Source organism: Micropterus salmoides, unplaced genomic scaffold (genome assembly GCF_014851395.1).
Source record: "Micropterus salmoides isolate LMB-PRFRI ecotype aquatic unplaced genomic scaffold, ASM1485139v1 Ms_hic_scaffold_5, whole genome shotgun sequence".
Taxonomy (NCBI): domain Eukaryota; kingdom Metazoa; phylum Chordata; class Actinopteri; order Centrarchiformes; family Centrarchidae; genus Micropterus; species Micropterus salmoides.
The window spans coordinates 40,047,632-40,067,712 of record NW_024044237.1 but is presented as its reverse complement, the minus strand read 5'-3'; the positions used below and the strand labels follow the sequence as shown (position 1 = coordinate 40,067,712).

The window sequence follows — 20,081 nt, the reverse complement described above, 5'->3', positions numbered from 1 at the left end:
TAATTTATCTAAAAATATGGAATCCGATAACATTTCGAAAGTCTTAAAGGAGCTTCACGATTATTATTTTACCCCCGTTCAAGTTAGCAGAGGGCTAAACAGGAAGTCAGCTGGCTCGGCCGGCAGACCTCAACACGCTGGACGCTATAACGCTGCCGCCAGCTAGCAGAAGTATAAATGCAACATGTGTGTATTAATGCTCTCTCTCTCTCTCTCTCTCTCTCTCTCTCTCTCTCTCTCTCTCTCTCAGCACCTATCGCTGCCGGCACCGGTCCAAATTTCTCACTGGCCGATCTGGACAGCTCCTCCTACTACAGCATGAGTCCAGGAGCCATGAGGAGACCGCTGCCCAGCACCTCCTCCTCCAGGTACACAACACAAACACTCCACAGGTCAAACTGTTGTTTCGGAAGACTTTTACTTTTGTGACAGCGCATCGAAAGAGAGACAGAAAACAGAGAGTCTGGAGTCATCAGATGAAGGTAAAACAGGAACCGAACCACAAACTCTTATATTATATATATATATATGACTAAAAACCTGGAGTGTGAGTGTGTGCGAGATGGAACTAAGTCAGACACACAGAAACTCTCCTACTTCCTGCCATATCGTTTCCTCATGCAACACACTGAGAACCATTGTTGTTTGTATGAAGTTACTTAATTATCACATTATCATCATTAATATTTTTTGTTATTTTAACAATTGTTCCTTTGAAAAATTCTCTTGCTTGTCAAAAAGCAAGACATATTTTCAATGTAACATATTTTGTGTTTTGAGTTTTGTTTTTATTGTTTTTTCCTCTTTCTTTAGTTTTTATAATTTCATTTAATTTTTTATTATTTATAGACTTTTTTATTGTTTATATGTGAATTTGTGCTCTGGCAACATTGTTTACTTAAAGATTCATGGCAATAGGCCCAAGAGAGAGAGAGAGAGAGAGAGAGAGAGAGAGAGAGATCTCATCTCATTGAAACAAGTTTCTGACACCACGTATCAAAGTTTCCTCCTCACTAGAGGACGAGCTGTCCAGGCTGGACCCTGATCCTTCTCACAAGAGCTGTTACAACAACTATCACAATAGAAAGTAAACTCGCGCGTCTTCGTTCCCTGCAGCAAAGTTACAGGCATCAGCCCAAGGATCGGTACGTGATGTCACCGTCGGCGGCGTCACTCACTGATCCCTCAGAAATGCTTGGGAAAATGTAGCGTGTGTGGAAGCTACCGCGCTACTCGGCCTATAAGAGAGCTTCGCTACTGAAAAGCTATTTGATTCAGAAAACAGCGCCGCTACCACCAAGCTACTGAGAAATGTAGTTAAACTAATAGCGATGCTACTGCCTAATGCCGCTTACTGCAAAATAAATCAATTTAAAGAGGTTATATTCTGCTCATTTTCAGGTTCCTCATCTTATTTAGAGGTTGTACCAGAGCAGGTTTACATGGTTATATTTTTGTCATACTGCACATTGCTGCAGCTCCTCTTTTCAGCCTGTGTTGAAGGCTTCGTTTTAGCTATGGAGTGATACATCTGGTCTCTAAATGATCTTTGTTGGGAGTTGCACATGCTCAGTTCCTAGTTAAGGACTACTAGCCAATCAGAAGCAGAGAAGGCGGGTCAGCGAGAAGCCGGTAAACGGCTCGGGTTCAGCCGTACGTGTTGCCGACCGGCTCGGCAACACGGACTGGAGCGAGAGTTTCAGAGCGGTGAGTTATTAATCTGTATCCATAAAGTTTTAACTGAGCTCTGTCTCTACATCACAGGAACAACTTTATGTCCACTGACTGCCTGGAGGGTAGCTAGTGTTTGGAAGGGAGAGGACAGCTGTGTGCTGCAGCTCGCTGTTTCTGAGGGCGTGTCGGAGTCGCCGCTAGGCGAGCGTTAGATGAGGCGCGTTTAGCTTTCATCCCTGTGATGTCACAGGGCTGAAAGGGAAGCGGCTGGACTACAAACGAGCTGTTTTCAGTTCAGAGCAGAGTTTTCTGTGGGAGATGGGAACTCACTTTGGGCTTTTTCACTCTGCAAACATATTGACCCTTCGCTAAGCCACACCCCGAATACACAGCTGGCCAATCACAGCGCAGTATAGGACACGCTCTAACTGAGGTCCGACACTTTCATGGCTGAGCTCCAGTGACTGATGTAAAAAGAGTCGTTTTCTGCCGCTCCTGCGGCATCTTGTAATAGTTACAGCATCCACCCAGAGAGGCTGAAAGGAGAAGGACGATTTATTCTCTTTCCAAAACCCAAAATAAATCAAGATACATGTCGGCTGTGTATCGTTCCTAATGTATGTTAGTTAGCTAACGCTAGCTAACTTCCTACTGAATGTAACGTAATAAAGTCCTGCTGTTCTGCTCTTTAATGATTGTAATAATGAACAGAGGCCAATCAGCTGTACAGGAACACTGCTGATCCTTCATATCGTTGAGTTTTGTCTCAATCATCAGGGGATGCAGTGGTTCACTTGTACTGTGTGATCGGCAGGCTTTAGCTTCTATCTTTCATTTTTTTTCACGTCAGTCTGAGTCAGTCTGACAGCCTGAATACAACCATCAAATGTATAATGCAACTGTAAAACTGTCTGCTTCTTTCAACAAATTAGACAATATTTCTCTGGGGAGTGCAGCAGTAGACAGTGGCAGCGCTGACAGTTTGTCGGGCTTAGCGAAGGGTCGACTACATGCACAAAAAAGATAAATAACTCAATAATGAGGGGAAAAAGCCAAAAGCAGAATACCACCTCTACAGTTTCATGCTGTGCACTGCATACTGCAGTTGCCAGTATGTAGTACCTCTAAACTTGTGAGGTCCAGTAATTTTGATCCCCACAAAACTGTCGGATGCCTCAAGTGTACTGGGATCCCAGTTTTTGGACCCCACGACTGTAGCAAAACAAGCCCCCCCCCCCCCCCCCGCACATACACACACACACACACAAGCACGCACATGCTTGCAGGGTTTGGCCTGACCTCTTCTGTTAAATCGATGCGGTCACAAGAGTCGTCTGTCTGTCTGCTGAGATACCTGCCCTGCAGCGCGCACACACACACTAATAGTGAACTACTGACTCTGATTAGACTGAGTGTGTTTCTGTGTGTGTCCTCTGTGTTTCTACACTCCCTCTCTCTCTCTGACTGCACACACCTCTCCAGAGACCTCCCACACACACACACACAGCGCTGCGAGGCAGTGAAGCGGCTTCATATGGAAATCTTTACTAACGTCAAAGAGTCTCCATTCATACATTTACATCTCACTGTACAGGCAGGTCGCACTCGCACACACTCGCACACACTCGTACGCACTCACTAATGTCTTAACCTCCTGCTAAACGAACACATCTGGTAAACGAGAGGCCGTCGGCGTGTCGGGGCTTGTGTGCGTGTTAATGAGCGTCATGTAGTTGCTGTAACTCCGCTCAGTATTACGTGACACGTAAATGCCTGCAACAACAACAGAGTGGAGGTAACCGAAGCGATTAAGATGCTGTTCGCCATCGTTCATACAGTCAGGATAAACAAAGTCCCGCACAGCTTCATCAGCTGCTGCTGCTGACTGTGTTTAAACATGCTCAAACACCAGGAGGCATCTACGTCAGACATGTCTGTATGATTTATTGATTAGAAGAGGATTCTCAGGTTTTATTTTCCTTTAGCTGAATCGAGCTGGAAGCAAGAAACAAAGTAAAGTCAGTTAAACATCATAAATTACGTTCACCCTGCAGGCCTTAAAGCTTTCTTATTGATGCGACCCTGTACAGACAAGCGGGTATAGAAGATGACTTACGCAGCACGCTGGCGTATGGAAGCAGGGCTCAACGTTAGTCTGTTTGAAACTTACTGGCCTGGAGACGATGTTTACTGTCCCTCCTTCCAAAAGTTATTCATCAGTGTTACAACAAAAAACCAAAGACTTATAAGTTATGTTATACTGTTAACATGTTTAATCAGTTATTAAATACATCCTGGATATAAAAAAAAAAACAAACAGTTAAAATTATAAAAAAAATAAAAAGATTAACAAAACAATTTATTTTTAAAACAAAACATATGCTATGGTAGCGACCTGTCAATCAGCTTGTAGCCCCGCCCTAAAGCCTCCCCTGCTTCCTGGTCTCTGTTCCTCTAAATGGGACCATAATTTACTAAATGAACATCATGCTGTGTTGAAGAAGACTTGAAACTAGCGACTGAGACCAGAAACTCATCAGGAAAGTGTTTACTGAGGGAATAAATCAGCTGACAAGTAGAAACATTTTCTTTCTGCAGCCGCTGGAGTCGCCCCCTGCTGGCTGCTGGAGAGGACGCAGGTTTAAGTTCCGTCTGCATGGTTTAACTTTCAGACCCAGAGGTTTCCGCTTGATTGCGATCAGAGAACATTTGACAACCGCTCGTCACGTCACTACAACTACAGATTGGAAAACAGTGCAAAGCAACTTCAGGATGTTGAGTTTCTAAATTTTTATTTATTTTTTTTTAAACACTAATGTTTTTGCACTGGCCAGTGAGTTGCTAACTCAACTGTCCCGACGTTATTTTGTACTGGCCCCGGGCCATCGGGCCACCGTTATTGTCGAAGCTGGTGTCCGTCAAATGAGACAGAACTCTGGCAGGGTTCTGCATCATGTTGTCCGGGTGGAAACAGCAGAGAGAGAGAGAGAGAGAGAGAGAGAGAGAGAGAGTTGTAGCGCTTATACGTCAGAAACTGTAATAAAAAGTTGTGAATATTTATATATATCTAAATCGGGGGAAATGTGAGAAATCAGCACTCCAGGAAGAAACCGGGAGAGATTGGGAAAAATCAGCCTGTAATCATGCTCAGGCGTCATATATACACGCTTTGAGAAAACCGTGGCAATTGTACGTAAAACCTCAATTCTGCGTGTATAAACGTTAGTAGCTAACTAACTAGCTAGCGATTTTTGTGTTTAAGGAGTTGACAGGCCCCCGAGGCAACTTCCCGTAACCTTAACCGTCACAGAAGTTAGCGCCAAAACGTAAGTCAGTAAATTTATGCATGGCGACCGGCTAGCCTCACCGTTTTGCATACAATAGCCACAGTAGCCACGTGAGGGTTGGCGAGTGCGTGTTTGCATTAACAGCAGCTCCGTCTAGCGCAGAATTATGGCGAGTGTCACTCTAGAGTTGCATGAACTCCGATCTGTCTGTCCAAACTAGGGCTGGCCAATAAAATAAGAATGATAATTATCGCGATATAATTTTCCTCTATAACAAAATAACAAATGTTCAATAAATGTTTGATTTAATTCTTTTGAGTCACAAACGAATCGAATCAGCACTTAAATTTTCTATTAAGATATTTATTTTGTTGAGGAAAAGCCACTGAAAACAGATTTAACTTAATTTTTCTGGTGTCTTTATATTTGTTGAAAACAGATTTTATCAGAATAGTTCTGAATGTTCTGCCTCAGATTTGTGAAGCGATCCACTGTTTGGCATCAAGTGTTTGTTCAGTAGCAGAAAGAAAAGTTTTTAAAACGAATTAACTTCCACTCAGGAGCAAAAATCAGCCTTTAAATTTGGAAGAAATAATGATTTGACATTTATCCTGATAATTATCGGTATCGAATGATAAGATGTTTTTCAGCGCTTTTGGCCGTATCGCCCCGGTCCAGACTGAGGTCTCATTTCCAACAGTCCGACCTGTATCTGTAGATAAACATCAGACTTGTTCCCTCTGTTGTAAACAAATCCGATCTGAGTCACACATGAGCAGAAACATCAGGTTTGGGTCACCTTGGCCTTTGATGCAGCCGACTTCACTGAGCCTGTTTTTTACCCTGGTGCATCAAAGTCTGAAGAAGCATCAGAAGAGAGGAAAGTTTCATTTCATTTCATTTTCCACCACAGGACTTTTTCTGGGAATGCATGAGAACTTTACTGACCTTTTACAGACCTTTTACCTGCATTTTAACCTGATCCAGAGGGAGTACTTTTTCCACGATCCACAAACTCTTTTAGAGCAAATTAAACTTCCTGCATCCACATCCGGTCCACACGCAGGGACAAAATATATGATAATAATATGATAATTCTTCAGTGCATTTATATTCTACTTACAAAGCAGAAACAAATAATGTCTCACTTCTAACATCTGTTTATTCGTCAGATTCCTACAGCCACAAACTGCCAGAATAACTTGATTATTTTGTGTACTTCTGGATTTTGGGATTTAGATCCTGGAGCTCTTTAGTTAGTTAGTTATGACAATACTTGTCAACAAGCGTGTTTTATTATCTGTATACATATTTATTGTCTGTAACACCAACAAAGAGAGGACGTGTTTAAATCCTCCATGTTATAAACTCACTTTTAACTGGTTACTTGTGCTCATCAGAATAATGAGATGAACAACAGTATTTCTTGTAGATCTAAAAGTCTGTGTAGCTGTGCAGAATAAGAGTGTTCTCAAAAGCCTGGATTTTAAATCACATTTTAACCAAGTTGTTGCCAGAAGTAGACCCTACCTCGCCTTGGAAGATGCCAAAAAGTTGTTGCATGCTTTTGTCCAAATGTCCAAATGTTTTTTCACATTTGGACATTTTCCCCAAAAATGTTTTGAGAAGCTGCAGCTAGTACAAAATGTGGCAGCAAGAGTTTGAACTGAGAGAACACAACTCTCCCAGTTTGAGCTTCCCGTAGAGTTTAGAATTGATTTTAAAGTTCTTGTAGAGTTTGGCGTAGCAGCAATCGAACAGACTTCCTTTACAAATAAGAGAAGCTACCTCTATAGATAGTTTAAGAAGTAACTCAAGACCTACTTATCTGCCTTTGATTTTAAGTGATTAAACACACTTTTATTTATGTATTTATTAGATTTTGTAGCCCTGACCTTTATTCCAGTTCTAATACCTGTGTTTTGTGCATGCTGCTGTATTTATTTATATGTTACTCCTCTTAAGTGCTTGTGAATGCGAAGCACTTTGAGCTGCATTGCATGTGTGAAAAGTTATTATACAATCAAACTGGCATATGAGACGTTAACAACGGTGCTGTCTCCCCTGTGTTTGTGTGTCCAGCTCTGCCAAGAGGATAAAGTGTATGGAGGAGGACGTGGACAGTCCCGGCGAGGAGTCCTACTACCCCAGTCAGGGTCGATCTCCGGGCAGCGGCAGCCAGGCGAGCAGCTGGCACGACGTGGAGCCAGGTACCAACCGCACAACTACCCCTAACACCTCCTCTAACAACCCCCGCCCTCCTCGCCACCAAGCTTAATACCTCAGCCCTCCTCCCCCTCCTCCACCGTACACACACGCTTCATACACATCCCAACTTTAACCTGCCGCTCCGAAGCAGCTTGTGAACGGAGCGATGCATTCATGTAACAGCGTGAAGGTGATGCTTACAGCAGGGAGGGGAGTGTGAGAGAGAGCGAGAAGACGCAGGTGACATGCAAGGAAACAACGACCACATACTGAGTGAGAGAGTGAGCTGAGGTGCGTCAGAAAGAGTCACACGGGCCTTCAGGTGTTCTTGTTACCTGCAGATCAGGTGTGCAGGGCAGGTTAGGGGAAGCGTCATTCAGCCTGACACCACAGAGAGAGCAGCTCTCCGTCAGCCAGACTGAAGAAACCCCAGGTATCCTGTAGAGAAGAAATTGACATTGATCCTCTGAATGAGTGCTCATCAAAGAGTGAGCGAGGCAGAGAACACTTTGTAAACACAGTATGTCATTTAATATTATGATTTATAAACATGTATGTCATGAAATAGGACATTTAATAAAAATCAAGCCAGAACATTGATGCAAAAATTGCCACTTAAGCACTTTCTGCTTACAACACAATGCTACTGTCGGACTCACTGAGGGACTCCTTAGACAGGAAACTGTGTGTGTGTGTGTGTGTGTGCGCAACCTGTTCTCATCCCAACTCGTCACATATGGACGCTTGTTCAAGACCCTTTGGCGCCCTGGACAAGAATAAATATCCATATATAAATAATGCGGTTAGACTTTCAAAATAAAACTGGTAGTTAACGTCGCAGTTTTAGGTTTAGCAAAAGATCTTTTCGAGTTAAAATGATTACGTTACTTCAGCCACTTAACTAAAAACAATCGATGTTTTTGTTTCACGCAGGAAACGAACGCCGGTCTCCGGGGTGAAAGACCCACCGGTATATTATTTATTTACAGACTCTCACCCGTCCACGTCTCTCAGAGTAAGGAGGTGGACCGTGAAACTTTTAACATGAAACAATTAATAGCCGAATCCCAAATAGCCGCCCGCCCCGTTTCCTGGCCTGCTGTGGGAACACATTTAGACTAATAAACGCAGGTCCACATTAAACGCCTGGTGTGGTTTTTATAGAAGTTCTCTGGATGTATAAAACCTCTTAAACCCCGCGGGGTCGCTGCTTTAGCTGCTTCTAAGCTGCTCAGATCATTAATACAAATAATAATGTTTAAACGCATGATCAACATGTCAGTATGAACATGCTGCACATCGTTAGATCAGTTAGATTCTCTACAGTTCAATCGTTCAGTTCATTTAACGGAAACAACAAGCCCCAAAAGTCTGATTCTTATAGATTTACCGCTGTAACCTGCACGGTACAAGAGATGAAAAGAAAGTGCCGCCTCCCGTTACCTTTGAAGCGCTCGTTAAGTCCGAATGTGTCCGTTCCTGATTATTTATCTTCCTTTCGAGATCCAACATGGCGCTGTCTACAGCTGAGTTAGGTGCGCTTTGTTTTGTTTTTGTGCGTTAACTCAGTTTTCGGATGTGATTCCCGGAGCTCTTTCGCCAGAGAAGAGCTCATGAACATTAGTGGAAAAACTCCAGCGGATTTGTTTCCCACTTTTCTGGCGTCATCAGTGGAATTATTTGGCGAAGGGCTCTCTCGTTGTTGTTAGCCGAATGAAGCGGCGTAAGAGAGGGAAACGAGCCGGGGCGCTCGTGCGCATTTGTCCAAAAGCTGCAGCGCTGCTCCCGCCGCTAGCAGGGGGCGACTTAAACCTGCGTCCTCTCCAGCGGCCAGCAGGGGGAGACTTAAACCTGCGTCCTCTCCAGCAGCCAGCAGGGGGCGACTTAAACCTGCGTCCTCTCCAGCAGCCAGCAGGGGGCGACTTAAACCTGCGTCCTCTCCAGCAGCCAGCAGGGGGCGACTTAAACCTGCGTCCTCTCTAGCAGCCAGCAGGGGGCGACTTAAACCTGCGTCCTCTCCAGCAGCCAGCAGGGGGCGACTTAAACCTGCGTCCTCTCCAGCAGCCAGCAGGGGCGACTTAAACCTGCGTCCTCTCTAGCAGCCAGCAGGGGGCGACTTAAACCTGCGTCCTCTCTAGCAGCCAGCAGGGGGCGACTTAAACCTGCGTCCTCTCTAGCAGCCAGCAGGGGGCGACTTAAACCTGCGTCCCTCCAGCAGCCAGCAGGGGGCGACTTAAACCTGCGTCCTCTCCAGCAGCCAGCAGGGGGCGACTTAAACCTGCGTCCTCTCCAGCAGCCAGCAGGGGGCGACTTAAACCTGCGTCCTCTCCAGCAGCCAGCAGGGGGCGACTTAAACCTGCGTCCCTCCAGCAGCCAGCAGGGGGCGACTTAAACCTGCGTCCTCTCCAGCAGCCAGCAGGGGGCGACTTAAACCTGCGTCCTCTCCAGCACCAGCAGGGGGCGACTTAAACCTGCGTCCCCTCCAGCAGCCAGCAGGGGGCGACTTAAACCTGCGTCCTCTCCAGCAGCCAGCAGGGGGAGACTTAAACCTGCGTCCTCTCCAGCAGCCAGCAGGGGGCGACTTAAACCTGCGTCCTCTCTAGCAGCCAGCAGGGGGCGACTTAAACCTGCGTCCTCTCCAGCAGCCAGCAGGGGGCGACTTAAACCTGCGTCCTCTCTAGCAGCCAGCAGGGGGCAACTTAAACCTGCGTCCTCTCCAGCAGCCAGCAGGGGGCGACTTAAACCTGCGTCCTCTCCAGCAGCCAGCAGGGGGCGACTTAAACCTGCGTCCTCTCTAGCAGCCAGCAGGGGGCGACTTAAACCTGCGTCCCCTCCAGCAGCCAGCAGGGGGCGACTTAAACCTGCGTCCTCTCCAGCAGCCAGCAGGGGGCGACTTAAACCTGCGTCCTCTCCAGCAACCAGCAGGGGGCGACTTAAACCTGCGTCCTCTCTAGCAGCCAGCAGGGGGCGACTTAAACCTGCGTCCTCTCTAGCAGCCAGCAGGGGGCGACTTAAACCTGCGTCCTCTCCAGCAGCCAGCAGGGGGCGACTTAAACCTGCGTCCCCTCCAGCAGCCAGCAGGGGGCGACTTAAACCTGCGTCCTCTCTAGCAGCCAGCAGGGGGCGACTTAAACCTGCGTCCCCTCCAGCAGCCAGCAGGGGGCGACTTAAACCTGCGTCCTCTCTAGCAGCCAGCAGGGGGCGACTTAAACCTGCGTCCTCTCCAGCAGCCAGCAGGGGGCGACTTAAACCTGCGTCCTCTCCAGCAACCAGCAGGGGGCGACTTAAACCTGCGTCCCCTCCAGCAGCCAGCAGGGGGCGCCTTAAACCTGCGTCCCCTCCAGCAGCCAGCAGGGGGCGACTTAAACCTGCGTCCTCTCTAGCAGCCAGCAGGGGGCGACTTAAACCTGCGTCCCCTCCAGCAGCCAGCAGGGGGCGACTTAAACCTGCGTCCTCTCCAGCAGCCAGCAGGGGGCGACTCCAGCGGCTGCAGAAAGAAAATGTTTCTACTTGTCAGCTGATTTATTCCCTCAGTAAACACTTTCCTGATGAGTTTCTGGTCTCAGTCGCTAGTTTCAAGTCTTCTTCAACACAGCGTGATGTTCATTTAGTAAATTATGGTCCCATTTAGAGGAGAACGTGGCGAAGCGTATGTATTGGACGCCGTGGGATTGAGAACGGGTCGCTGTGTGAATGTGTGGCGTGGGACACTCTTACATGAGCACTACGTTGTTGAGGTCTCTCTCTCTCTCTCTCTCTCAGGCCGTGTATTCATGCTGCTTTTCTTTTTCTTTCCTCTGTTCGTTTCTGTTCTTTCTTTCCTCCGTCTCGCGTTGGAAAAGCCGGATATAAGCTGCGTGGCTCTCTAGCTAGCTCGTTCATCTCCCGACAAGGTAAAGACTGTGAACACGCCTCTTACTTTTCTGTTTCGTGTCTGTGAAGCCGTCACCTCCTTTTCCTCTCCTCCTCCTCCTCCTCCTCCTCCTCCTCTCCACCTCCTCCCGATGGCTAAGATACCTGGGTGGTTTTTGGTTTCTCGTTTGGTGTTGTGACGTGTCTGGTTTCGTCTGGTGGACTCCTCCTCCTCCTTCTCCTCCTCCTCCTCCTCCTCCTTACTTTCTGTTTTATCCCTTTCTCTTTCTCTCCTCCTCCTTTAATATTGTCTTTCTCCCTTACACCCTCCTTCTCTCATCTTATCTCCTCTTTATCCTCCTCCTTTCCTCTCTCATCTCCTCTCCTTTCCTTTCCTCTTTCCCCACCTCCTATCATCTTATCTCCTCTTTTTTGTCTACCTTTCATTTCCTCTTTCCTTCTACCATCTTCTTTCCCCCGTTCTTCCCTTTCCTTATTCCATCTCTCTCTTCTTGCTTCCTTCTTTCCTCTCCTCACCTTTTCTTTCTGTCATTTCCTTGCCTCTCATGTCTCCTCCTCTTTTTTAATTTCCTTCTTCCTCCTCCCTCCTTTCTTGTCCCGTCTCCTCTTCCCATTTCCTTTCCTTCTTTCTCCCCTTGTCTCCTCTTCTTTCCTTCCTCCTCCCTCCTTTCTTGTCCCGTCTCCTCTTCCCATTTCCTTTGCTTCTTTCCTCCCTTGTATGCTCTTATCTTCTTTCCTCCCCCTCCCTCCTTTCCTGCCCTGTTTCTTCTTCCTATTTCCTTTCCTTCTTTCTCCCCTTGTCTCCTCTTCTTTCCTTCTTCCTCCCTCCTTTCCTGCCCTGTTTCTTCTTCCTATTTCCTTTCCTTCTTTCTCCCCTTGTCTCCTCTTCTTTCCTTCCTCCTCCCTCCTTTCCTGCCTTGTTTCTTCTTCCTATTTCCTTTCCTTCTTTCTCCCCTTGTCTCCTCTTTTCTTCTTTCCTTCCTCCTCCCTCCTTTCCTGCCTTGTCTCTTCTTCCTATTTCCTTTCCTTCTTTCTCCCCTTGTCTCCTCTTTTCTTCTTTCCTTCCTCCTCCCTCCTCTCTTGTCCTGTCTCCTCTTCTCTTCCCATTTCCTTTTCCCATTTCCTCCCTTGTCTCCTTCTCTCCTCTCCTTGTTTCCCATCTGTGTTTCAACAGTGAGATACCCCCTCGGTGCTGCACCCATCACCCCCCCCTCCCCCACCTCGACCCTGCCCATCAGGCAGCATGCTGATGACATCATCATGGCTGTTTATTTATTGGTTGATGTCCATGAAGAAAAACAAACTGCTGGATGGACCGTGACGCTGTGCATGACTCTGTGTGTGTGTAATTATTAGTTGTGTATTTGTTGCCTCCAAAACACACACACACACTCCTATAAGTCAGTATTTCCTCCTTTTCTTGTTTGTGTTAATATTTTATCTGAAACAGCAGACAGGTGAGGAAGAGGAGGGAGGAGTGAAGAAGACTAAAAAATTAAAGGTGGATAGATGAAAATACAGCAGAAAAGGGAAGATAAGAGAGTCTGAGGGAGGGAGGGAGGGAGGGAGGGAGGGAGGGAGGGAGGGATAGATAGACAGATAGACAGATAGAGGTGTAAACAGGGTTAGGAAGGAGAAAGTGCTGAGCAGACTCTGCCTCGATTCCACCTGACAAAACCTCTTCAAGTGTTCATCACTCACCCACACACACACACACACACTCTCCTCCTCCTCTTCCTCCCCCCTGCTGCACCCTTCCTCCATCGCCATAAGCCCCGCCCTCCATCAGCTCCATCATGTTGGGTCCACGGCGACCTCTGCAGTCAAACGGCGTGGCGTTTATCCACGCAGGCGTTTTTTTATTTGCAGCTGAAGTTTTTTTTACAGCAGTGAAAAAATTAAAATGACATTTAATAACAGATTCAGCAGCTGAACGCAGTCCCTCCAGGATTTCGCACGACTCAGGATTTGTGATTGCTGCGACCTAAAATGGCAGATTTTGCAGCAGCTTGAAAGTTTGGATGTTCTTGGGTGTTTTTTTTTAAAACTTACAATTAGAATTATAGTTGAATAGTAATAATTAACAATTTGAAAAAACTTTCTCAAAATATTTAAACACTGCACTTTATTGTTCTGGGCGGCAAGAAGGTCGTGGGTTCAAACCCCGGTTGCCTTTCTGTGTGGAGTTTGCACGTTCTCCCCGTGTCTGCGTGGGTTTTCTCCCACCGTCCAAAGACATGCAGGCTAGGTTGATTGGTGACCCTAAATTGTCCTTAGGAGTGAGTGTGGGTGGTTGTTCGTCTATGTGTGGCCCTGCGATGGACTGGCGACCTGTCCAGGATCTACCCCGCCTTTCGCCCGATGTCAGCTGGGATTGGCTCCAGCCCCCCGCGACCCTGCACGCAGGATAAGTGGTTGACGATGGATGGATGGATGGATGGACTTTATTGTTCCTAAATTATGTTCTAAAATCACACACACAGCTAACGTTTCCTCTAAACGCACAATTAAACCAGCTGATTCTGTCCTGCAGCTGATTGGATGCAGCAGCCTGTGTCTCTCTGACGTCCACCGTGTGTTTGTGACGTTCTCTCTCAAAGTGTTTGTCACAACACAGGATCCTGGTCTTCACCGTCCCCTTTGCTGTTTGTATCACACATGTCTGCTGCGTCTTCTAAACAAGGAAGTGAGTTTGCTGACGTGTGACGTTTTGCAGGAAACGGCGATGAGAGGTCACTGTTTGCAGAACAGTTGCTGTGATTGGTCCGAATTGCAAGTCGAGCTGAATTCAAGGGGATTTGTTGAGTTTGTGTTAATAGTTGCGATCGCGACATTGTGAAATCCTGGGGGTGCTGGGTTAAACTGGAGACTTCTGTAGAAATGAAGAGACAGGGTATTTATACTTGGTGATATACGATGCAGATCATCAAACACTTGTATCATTAAAAGATCAAATGTATTACAAAATAATATGTATATATATTATTTATTTAAGTTTTTAGTAAAATGAAAAGTTTTTAATTATAAAGTGTTTTATATATATATATATAGAAAACACACATTTTCTTTATTAATTAGTTAGTTATTCTGATTATTTATTTTTATTATAAATTTTATGATGTCATAAAATGTGTAGTTTTTAAAATAAATTTAAGTCAATAAATAAAAAAAACGTGGTCGTGTTGAGATTCTGCGCTGAAAGAAAACGTGTTTTTCCTTGTGACACCCTGCAGCCCCGAGCCTCAATCTGTCGCCTCCCTTCCTCCTTATTGTTCAAACTCCGCCCAAATCGCCCCCTCACCCCTCTGACCCCCCCCCCCCCCCCTCCTCCTCCTCCCATCTCCTCTCCACCACTGGAGGTGCATAAAAATGTAATTAAGAAAACACGCTACCTCTGACCCGCTCCTCATCCTCATCATCATGGTTCTTGGCAGGGATGCCGTCGCCCGCCGGCGTCCTAAAGAAGTCAGAGAAGTCTGGTTTCTGCGGCGCCGTGCCTTCGCCGAGCGGCTCCGCCTCCACCTCCTCCACTTCTTCTTCCTCCTCTTCCCCCCGAACGGCTTTCACACACCATCACCGGCCCGTCATTACCGGGCCTCGAGGTGAGGTCCTCAACCAGTCAACCCTAAACCCCACCACCACCACCCTCACTCCTCTCACCTCCTCACCCCTCCCTCCCTCCCTCCCTCCCTCCCTCCCCCGTCAGCTGTGGGTTTTGTCAGGCAGAGGAGGCGCAGGAGTCTGTGTACCTGTAGACACACACACCTGTAGGCTTTAGGCAGGGTTTGTGTACTGTGCGTGTTTTTTATGACTACATCCTCCTCACCTACCTGTATGCCCCGCCCACTCCAAACCTCCCGTTTCTACACTGTTTTTTTTTAATCTTCTGATTGATCAAAGTATCCCACAACACAGAAACACACTTCCTGCTGCCTGTGTGTGTGTGTGTGTGTGTGTGTGTGTGTGTGTGTGTGTGATCAATAATACTTTTTAAATTGCTTTTCTTTATTCCGTCTATTTTGTTCATAATGTCCATGGAGCCTGTTGAGACGAGGTATGAGATGATTATACTACATGTGTAGTACAAAAACGACACGTTGAGATGTATCTAGATACAGTAACGACTGAATTCATTCATCAGCTCTTGGATGTCTGAGTCTCCTTGAATGCACCTCAAGAGAGGGTTTGCTTATTGAAAGACAGAAGGTGACGGACGAAACATGAGGTGATGTAGAGTACTGAAAGATGAGATCTGGATGACTGAACGAATTAAACAAAAACAACAAGGCAACACTAGCCATGTTTCCGTCTGATTGACCCTTTGCTAAGCCCCACCCCGATTACTTACGGTTGCTATGTCTGACAAACTGCCAGTTTTGCAGTTGCATTAAACATTTGAAGGTCATATTCAGGCTGTGAAACGGACTCAAACGGACTCAAACAGACTCAAACGGACTCAAACGGACTCAAACAGACTCAGACGGACTCAAACGGACTCAAAATGACTCAAACGGACTCAAACGGACTCAGACGGACTCAAACGGACTCAAACGGACTCAAACGGACTCAGACGGACTCAGACGGACTCAAAATGACTCAAACGGACTCAAACTAACTCAGACGGACACAGACGGCCTCAAAATGACTCAAACGGACTCAAAATGACTCAGACGGACTTAAACAGACTCAAACGGACTCAAAATGACTCAGACGGACTTAAACGGACTCAGACGGACTCAAACAGACTCAAACAGACTCAAACGGACTCAGACGGACTCAAAATGACTCAAACGGACTGAAAATGACTCAAACTGACTCAGACGGACTCAAACAGACTCAAACAGACTCAAATTGACTCAGACGGACTCAGACGGACGTGAAAAAAAGATAGAAGCTAAAGCCTACCAATCACACAGTACAAGTGAACAACCACATCCCTGACGACTGAGAGAAAAGAAAATGATATAGGATCAACAGTGTTCCTGTACAGCTGGTCGGCCTTTGTTCATTATTACAGTCATTAAAAAGCAGAACAGCAGGACTTTATTACGTTACATTCAGTAGGAAGTTAGCTAGCGTTAGCTAACTAACATTACATTAGGAACGATCCACAGCCGACATGTTTCTGGATTTATTTTTTATATTTTATTTTGGGTTTTGGAAAGAGAATAAATCGTCCTTCTCCTTTCAGCCTCTCTGGGTAGCTGCTGTAACTATTACAAGATGCTGCAGGAACAGCGTTTGACCCTCTCTTTTTGGATTAGAGTAAAATATTGCGCTGTAATTGGCCAGCTGTGTATTCAGGGCGTGGCTTAGAGAAGGGTCAATTGTCATGAGAATTTAAGCGTACTTTTGACATGTAGCAAAAAAGGAAACAAAAATCACGGCAAGCGTAGTTACGTCAGTAGTTGACGTTACACAGGGCTGTAATAAACAAGACGTCTGGGTTTCAAACCAGAAACAAAACCAGTCGCAGGAACCTGACGGCCGCTGATCTGAGAAAAATGGAGAGAAGTCCTCAGAAATCTGTTTCAAGCAGGCACGTTGCTACCAGCCATGTCTCCGCACGTCATGGGAATATCCGGTAAGAAGCCGACAGCAGAAACAGCTGATCAGTCGTGAGTTACATTTTCACTACGTCAGAACTTATTTGGAAAAAGTTTCTAGCTCCCATTTAGTGCATTAACTCTTTTTCGACAAAGGCAAAAACCACCTCAAGCGAACGTAAAAACTTTTTTGAGAAATGAAGGATTTGTTTTCGAATGTTGCTGTTTCCATCAACCTTTTCTAATGCCATACTTCAAAATGCGCATTAAAAAACGCTGATGGAAACACGGCTACTGTCACTTGTTCTTCTTGTTCTTCTTGTTCTTCTTCCTTCTTCTTCCTCTTCTTGTTCTTCTTGTTCTTCTTGTTCTTTCTTCTTGTTCTTCTTGTTCTTCCTCTTCTTCTTCTTCTTCTTGTTCTTCTTCCTCTTCTTCTTCTTCTTCCTCTTCTTCTTCTTCTTGTTCTTCTTCCTCTTCTTCCTCTTCTTGTTCTTCTTCCTCTTCTTCTTCTTCTTCTTCCTCTTCTTGTTCTTCTTCCTCCTCTTCTTCTTCTTCCTCTTCTTCCTCTTCTTGTTCTTCTTCCTCCTCTTCTTCTTCTTCCTCTTCTTCCTCTTCTTGTTCTTCATCCTCTTCTTTTTGTAATTCTTCCTATTCTTCTTGCTCTTCTTGTTCTTCTTGTTCTTTTTCTTTTTCCTCTACTTCGACTACTTCTTAACTGGGCGGATCATCATCACCATCACCTGACTGTAATTATCGCACGCCAAAATATCTACCTAATATATCTAAAATCTATATCTCACTTTACTCCAATTCATCAAAAATTACTTAAAATGAACGTACTTTTACTTTTACACTTGCACCTGCTGCAGCTCCACACTGCGTTCTGCCATACGTCTCAGTGTGAACGCACTTGTGCGCTCAAAATATCAAGTGTGAGTACACAAGGGCGCGAGATGAGACAGCATCAGCTGCTAGAAACAGACCCGGGAAGAGTTCCTGGGTCAAGAACTGGATGAAGTCCCTGGTTCCTCCAGTTGAAATGCGGCTAAGGATCCTGATTCCAGTTTCCCAGCAGCCTGTGGGAGGAAACTCCTGCTGGTGAAGGAGCAGATTAGAGGAGTGAAAATGATGTGAGAGCAGCTGAACTCCTGCAGGGGTGAAAGGTGAAGTGGGCTCGCTTCTGACAACTTCCTGTTTCATTAATCCTAATCAGTGACGGCGCGAGGTGTCAATCTGGACCTGCTCCAGTCCACCTCCCTGTCTCCTCTTCTTCAAGCTCTCCCTGGGATCCCAGCACGACTCCTCTCTGCTCCTCGTGTTCCCCATTTTCCTTTTACTGTCCTCCAACATCTCTTCTTCTTCTCTCCTGCCTCCTCCCTTACCTTTTCACCTCCTTCCTCCCTTCATCCTCCTTCAGCTGACAGACTCCGTTTCATCTCCTCCTTCTTGGTTTGTCTATCTGTGTTTGCTTCTCATCTTCTTCCCTTCCCTCTCTCCACCTCCTCCTGTGATCCATCCATCTTTCATTACTATCCTGCTGCTCCTCCTCTTCTCCCTTAAACTCTTTCTTCTTTCCATCCTCCTTCCTCCACTCATTCTCTTCCTTTAGACATGATGGCTCCTCCTCCCACCACAATCTCTCCTGTTTCTACTTGTTCTCTCCCCTTTCTACTTTCTCACCTCCTTTCTCTCTTCTCTCCTCTTCCCCCTCTCCTTTAAAATCTTCACACCCTCTTCCTTCGATCCTTCATCCTCCTCGTCCTCGTCCTCCTCCCCCCTGCGGCGCAAATGAAGGAGCTTTGCGTCTTAAATCCTCTCCTCCTTCTTATCGTTTATCAATCCACGTCTTCATGGCAAATATCTTCTTCAAGGAAAAGTTGGCAGGGGAGAGACAGAGGGAGGAGGAGGAGGAGGAGGAGGAGGAGGAGGAGGCGGCAGAGGTCTGAGGCAGTGAAGCGAGGCAATTTGCAAAGTGGAACTAATCCCGGCCCTTTCTTCTGTGTTCGACATGCAGGCCGCCAGTCTTCAATACCACACACACACTCTGTTGGTGCGTTGTTAACGAAGACTTAGACATTTTGGAAAATCCTCTTGTTTGCTGTCTTGCTGGAAGACAGACGAGACGATCGATATTAATTTTGTCTCGCAGGTTCAGCAGAGAGAACTTCACATATTTTTTAGCTCCATTAACTGCTGAGAAGAGAGAAATCATCAGTTTGATGTTTTTTCTGTCCAACGCGTTCCTGTTGTGGCTGTAATGAACGCTGGATTCTCTAGAGGGCGCTGGCAGGTCCTCGTTCTGTCGGGGCCCTCGGGATGCTTCATACGCAGAACTGGTCAGTTTGGCGAACAGCGTCTCAAACCTCCGTGCTGACGGCTGACTTTGGGAAACTAACAGTCATGTTTAACATTTTGGGGAAATACGCTTGTTCACTTTCTTTCCAAGCTCAACGTTCTCATTCCCAACTTGTCACATAATGGACGTTCGGTCAAGACCCGTTGGCGTTGCTTTTTAACGCCCTGGGTCGTTTTTTTGGACACGTTGGACTCCGCCGTCAAGTTAGCAACAAGAAATATGCAAGGTCTGGTTAGAGTTTCAGAATAAAACTAGTGGCTAACGTTGTTGTGCAATTTGGTTAAAAGAACAACCGTAGAACTTAATTTAAAAGTCTAATCCAAGTTAGACGTCTGTCCCATTTGCTGGCCGGGTGTGGCTGGTTTTGACAGATAAACGCAGGTCTCAATCAGACGCCTGGTCTGGTTTCTGTAGAAGTTCTGTGGATGTCTAAAACCTCTTAAAGTCTACTGGGTGGTGGTTAAACCTTTGTCAGTATGCTGAGACATACGTCATAAGACCGGTTAGATTCTCCACAAATCAAGCGTGTAAATGTTTACAGAACCAATTCAGATCTACCGGTACGGTAAACAAGAAAGATGAAAAAGTCCTACTTATTATACAAGTAATATTCATACTGGTCAAAATAAACTATTTGAAAGTAGCCTATTTTTGCTCGTTAGTGTGAAAGGAATTAGAGGCCCGTCCGTTACGACTTACCCAAGTTAAGCAACGTTACTTATGTAACTCAAATAAAGACATTCAATGTTGACTTTCTCTTTCACATTGGAAACCAACACCTGGTGAAAGTCTGTTTCCGTTAATTATCCCTCGCCTGCTTTTAGCGTTCATAAACGACGCTAAAGGGCTCCACAGTGCGTTAAGAACTGACGCCAACGGGTGAACATGTGTCCGTGTGTGACGACAGCCCTACCACTCTCAGATCTGCATTAAGACGGAACTACAGTGGATTAGCGTAGCTTAGCATAAAGACTAAAATCAGGGGAAACCTGAGCAGGAACAGTTTGTGGTTTTAAGCCCAGTTCAACTACATGATTTTTAGCCCGATCTGCCGTTCGGCAAGCTCGCCGACTGTCAGGCTGGGGGGTAAAACAGCGGTCGATCGATATTCAACGACGCATCAAAACAGCTCCCCGA

General features: G+C 46.0%; 1 protein-coding gene across 1 annotated transcript in view; it reads left to right on the top strand.

The window, feature by feature from the left end:
- Positions 1-250: 250 nt before the first annotated feature.
- The window catches only part of LOC119888522 (nuclear factor 1 A-type-like), a gene marked incomplete at its 5' end in the record, with an annotated part of 41,339 nt that continues 21,508 nt past the window's right edge, over positions 251-20,081 (top strand). Inside the window, 3 exon segments of the mRNA XM_038699112.1 lie at positions 251-368; positions 7,044-7,171; positions 14,477-14,644. Of these exon segments, the coding sequence (XP_038555040.1) occupies positions 251-368; positions 7,044-7,171; positions 14,477-14,644 (414 nt within the window).